Source organism: Maniola hyperantus, chromosome Z (assembly GCF_902806685.2).
Source record: "Maniola hyperantus chromosome Z, iAphHyp1.2, whole genome shotgun sequence".
Taxonomy (NCBI): Eukaryota; Metazoa; Arthropoda; class Insecta; order Lepidoptera; family Nymphalidae; genus Maniola; species Maniola hyperantus.
The window spans coordinates 17,481,362-17,486,093 of NC_048564.1; the positions used below are offsets into that span (position 1 = coordinate 17,481,362).

At 38.5% G+C, this 4,732-nt stretch overlaps 1 protein-coding gene across 1 annotated transcript; it reads right to left on the reverse strand.

Moving 5' to 3' along the window:
* Positions 1-771: 771 nt before the first annotated feature.
* LOC117995292 (tyrosine 3-monooxygenase-like) lies at positions 772-1,897 on the reverse strand. Its single transcript, XM_034983281.2, has 2 exons — positions 1,629-1,897; positions 772-1,265 (listed from the first exon to the last, which is right to left on the reverse strand). The coding sequence occupies exons 1-2, from the start codon at positions 1,880-1,882 to the stop codon at positions 1,091-1,093; spliced, it is 429 nt and encodes a 142-aa protein (XP_034839172.1). The 5' UTR covers positions 1,883-1,897; the 3' UTR covers positions 772-1,090.
* Positions 1,898-4,732: the final 2,835 nt, after the last annotated feature.

Sequence of the window (4,732 nt, forward strand, 5' to 3'; positions counted from 1 at the left end):
CGGTTGAGCTATTGAGGCTCTATTAGATTCTAGACTAGATAGAATCTATCTAGATTACCAGAGAAGTGGTAACGCGGGAAACTATGGTTCAGCTCGAACGATCTATGGTGACGTCAGCAAGTACAGTACGCGCCAGAAAATAATGTACAGGCGTTGTCTCTGTTACTCATACCTATGTGACGTTTTGTCGGTCTCAACGACAGAGACAATGCTCTAAAAATTCGCTATCTCCTTCTAAAGGTCGAAGTACATTATTTCCTGCCATAGCACTTGCTTTGAGCTGTCTAAAACCTGACCGCATTCCTATAAAAACCGTCAAGATCAGTTAAGATTCATTTACGTACTTGGTCATTGTACATTCAGCGTTGGATAAAAAAGTTAACAAAAACTTGCTGTATTTAACTCTTAGGTATTTCTGTTGTAAGGAAATGGTTACACTTATTTTTATTTTAAAGTATTTTCTAGACCAACTTAAGGCTATTATGATAATACTAACTATCATCTTTTATTTATTTATTATCAAATAAACTACCTATCTAGGTATGATTATTAACTTGGGAACGGGGAACTTTGAACCTATCATGAACTGTTAACCTGTTGAACCGATTAACTACAACTTATGAACTATATCTATAACTAACTTTATCTATTACCAACTTTAACTACTAAACTGTCTGTGGGTAAACCCGATACGTCCCGTACACGGGAGTATGTTTGTGCTCACACGATTTTGTAAAGCAGTCGATTAGGTATAATAATAAAACAACGGCCTCCACTCAAACACATAAATTTTCTGTTTGATTTTTTTTAATTTTTGGTGCTCCATTTTTAGTTTGTGTTGTCATTAAATTATAAATTAATACTAATACAATAGTGAGGTCCCGCGAACGCGCGCGGCCTCCGTAAATGGGCAATCGGGAGCCCCGCGCGCCTTCGAGGCCCGGGCGACGAGCTCGGCACAATAAATAATAAGGTACAAAAGGAATTCAACGAAGTACCATCCGATGGTTCCGCACACACACACGCTCCACACGACACTCTTACGTCTACGATACCACTAGCTATACAAAGTCGCGCTCACTGGGGCGCCTCACTCGAAGCGCGAGCCCCGCAGCTTGCTGATGGCGTTAGTGAGGTGGTTGATCTCCGTGTTGAGCTGCCAGATGAGCGTGTCCAGCTTCTCCACCGAGTCCAGCACCTCCACGCGCTCCGTGTGCGGGTTGAAGCGCACCTCGAACGGCCGCGACATCGTCGACACCCAGCGTCTGACAACAAGCAACATCTCATTAGCATTTCATTCAACATAATATTAAAACAAAAGTGAGAAAGAAGAGTAGTAAGAGTAAGAGCAAGAAACAGAAGAGAGAAAAACGCACAGCTAAAAGTACTAGACTGATCTAGCTGAAATTTAGCATTCATATTATAAGTATTTATTAAAACTATAAAGGTTTGCGCTTGACTGCAATCAAACCAAACAGGAGATGATGCAAAAAAAGATGGAGCAAGCCACCAGAAGGTGCCTATTCACTCTTCTTTTGAGGTACCAATATTGTTGCTATTATGACGTAAGAAAGGATAAAAATATCAAAAAATTCAGGAATATGAGAGAATGACGAATAGTTAGTTACCTGAATTTGTCTTTGGCATCGTCGAAGCTTTCAGCCACGTAATAGATAGGTTGGTACTCCTGGTCTTGGTACGGTTGCAAGGACGTGGAGGCCGGCTCGAAGGGTCTCAGCTCGGGCTTGTCACTGAGGGCGTGCAGGAGTTCTCCGATGGAGGACAGCAGGGCGGCGCCGTAGGCTTTCAGCTGGTGGTTTTCTTTGCACAGGCCGAACTCGACCGTGAACCAGTACACCTGGACAGAGACAACATTCTTCATATTGTATTCTCCACCAGCCAACAACAATAGTTTCTAATGAGTTGCTTAACAGCTTTGATAGTTCTAATAAGTTAAGGTATGTGATTTTGTGAAGTGTGTACCGGGTGTTAAAAAAAATTATTTATGATAGAAATGACTGAAATGAAACTGCGTAAATAGCACACGGTAGGTAGGATTTAATAATATAAAAATATTGGTACAGAAAAACTACCGCGGCTTAGCTCGTAGGTCGGCACACAAAATTTGTAGGGTCGTGGTGTTACGTTGATTTCGGCCTTTGCCCTAGCGGCAGTAATGTGTACTCCCCTTGTGTTGACGGCCTCGTAGATGGTGTGAGGCCGGGAGTTCGGTGTCAGCGGCAGTTGGCCGTGGGTACCCGACGGTGCTGACTAGATGATGGGGTTTACTGGTGGGGTTTAAACCCGCCTTTAAATCCAAACTTCGCCTCAAATCCAAACCACGCTTTTTTAAATCCAAACTTCGCCTCAAATCCAAACCACGCTTTTTTAAATCCAAACTTCGCCCCTGGAAATGATAACCAAGGTGGGTTATCCTCTGGCATATAAATTTCCGTTCTGGAATCGAACCCGGGTCCGTGTCGAACACAGAAGGTAAGTACTTCGACATGACAGAATTGCCGGTGTGGCGATATCAGAACGGAGATTACAATGATTTGCCTAAATATACGGCTGAAGGCCCAAAATATTGAAAATAATGAAATTATTCACAAAAATATAAAAAAGAGGGTTGTCAAAATAATTTTACAATGATGATGCAATCTAGATTGAAAATTACTAATGAATTGGCAAATAAACTACGCTAATCGTTAATGCAAAGGTTGAAATTAACTACTAAGGTTATGATTATTAAAATAAGCAAGTAGAATAATCGAAATTTGAAAAATAACTAAGTATGCAACGTGGTGAAAAAAAATGACAATGAAACAATTACGATTTACATGTTTGAGTACCATCCAAAACTTACCCGTAAACGGGAGCGTAGGAGCACTGCATAATATATTATTTAAATTAAAGAAAACATTTCAAGAACGCACATTTTAAAGGCGTCGCGTCCACCATAAAAAAGGTGGACGCAACAAAAAAAACTTACACACCCAGCGTCAAGACGCGCCGGGTGCATAATGGCGGTCTGTCAATCAAACCAACTTCAAGTCGTTCTATTCGACCTGAAGTATAAAACAAGCAACAGCAAAGATTGCGTTTGGAAATGGGTGTTGCTATTCGCAACGCCTAAATTTAATAACACAGTGCATATGAATTAAAAATATACTAAATTACGTTTAAAAATATGATTTATAATAATAAATTAGATAAAATAATAATGTAAATAATAAATTCATGTAACGCTTCGTTACATTACCCCCCTTCGCACGCAAGGATTTTATTTTAAAAATAAAATCCGTACTTACAAATTAAATTTACTTTCCTATAATTCCCAATCATACATTTCATACTACCTTTCATAAATCATAGCCTTTCGCACCTTTCATATCCTTGTAATTATTATTCAACTACCATAAATGGAGTCATGTACCTACTGCGGTCTATGACTCTGTCCCACTAACATAAAATAATAAAGTCATATGCCTAATACGGCTTATGACTCTTTGGTAATGAAAGCAAAAATAACCTTTAGGCTGAGAGACAATGTAGCTAGCAAATAATAATAATATATCAATAAAAGTCAATAAAAATAAATACTTGATTCTATAATTATAATGTACTTATATAATGTACTTACACATTCATTACATAAAATAAAATAAATCAATATAATAGGTACTAGAATATTACTTTTTATAATATACAACAAAATAAGTAATATAATATTACAAATACACAAAAAAAAAATTACTATTTATAAACCGGAAAAAAAAATTATGGTAAAGTTGTGGATGGCACAAAAAAATAGTTATAAAAATACTCCGTTCTGTTACAATCAATTTAACAGAACGCCTTGGTTTGATGTTGAGATGGTCACTCATAATAGCACCAAATTTATGAGCGTGTGATACACGAATCTATGGCGTTCTCAAAACTAAGGCAATAAATCTAAAACAAAGAAAAAAATAAAAGGCGACCATAAATTTTAAATACAGCAAAAACAAATTATCGAAGTTAGAGAGTGCGTTTGTTAATAAAACCGTCAAGAAATGCGTGATTTATTTTAAAATTTCTGGCTAAACACGGCAAAAACTAATACTAAATGGCAACCATATGTCTGGGGACAAATAACAGGCGACAAGTATCTCCGAACTAATGTGGACAGATTTTTGGAGGTGGGGCCTGGAACGCAATTTTGTTTTCGGCCAATAGGGTAATTTTGTGCGCAAGAGGAGACCAACCAGAGTACCGTACTCCCCTGTGTGTTTTTGGTTTTCAGAGAACTGTGGGCGTGACGAAACACGACCACGGGGACCTTTAAGGAGAACTGGAAAAAGAACGGACGGGCAGTCAAGGCAGGATTTCGGCTCGGGTCGGGAGTACAAATCCCAGCGCGAACCTCGCGACCTCGTCCATTCGAGATATTTTGAGCTTCCTTTGCAAAATTGGAGTGTAGATTAAAATTATAGTATAGTGTATTGTTAAAATTTGTCCTGAGAAATAAGATAAGGTTATAGAGACAGTGTGTTCGAGCCAGCGGCGGTTTAATGGTGAAGTACCCAGATTATTGTATTTAGTGTAAATTTTGAAAGTAGTTCCACAACTTTTAAGCTTATAAAATTGATTAGCCGGTATACCTAGAAGAAATAGATCTAGAAAATAATCTAGAAGACCAATATCATGCTAGACGTAGACAATGGTCTCAACCCTGGGCTTGGATGGAGTG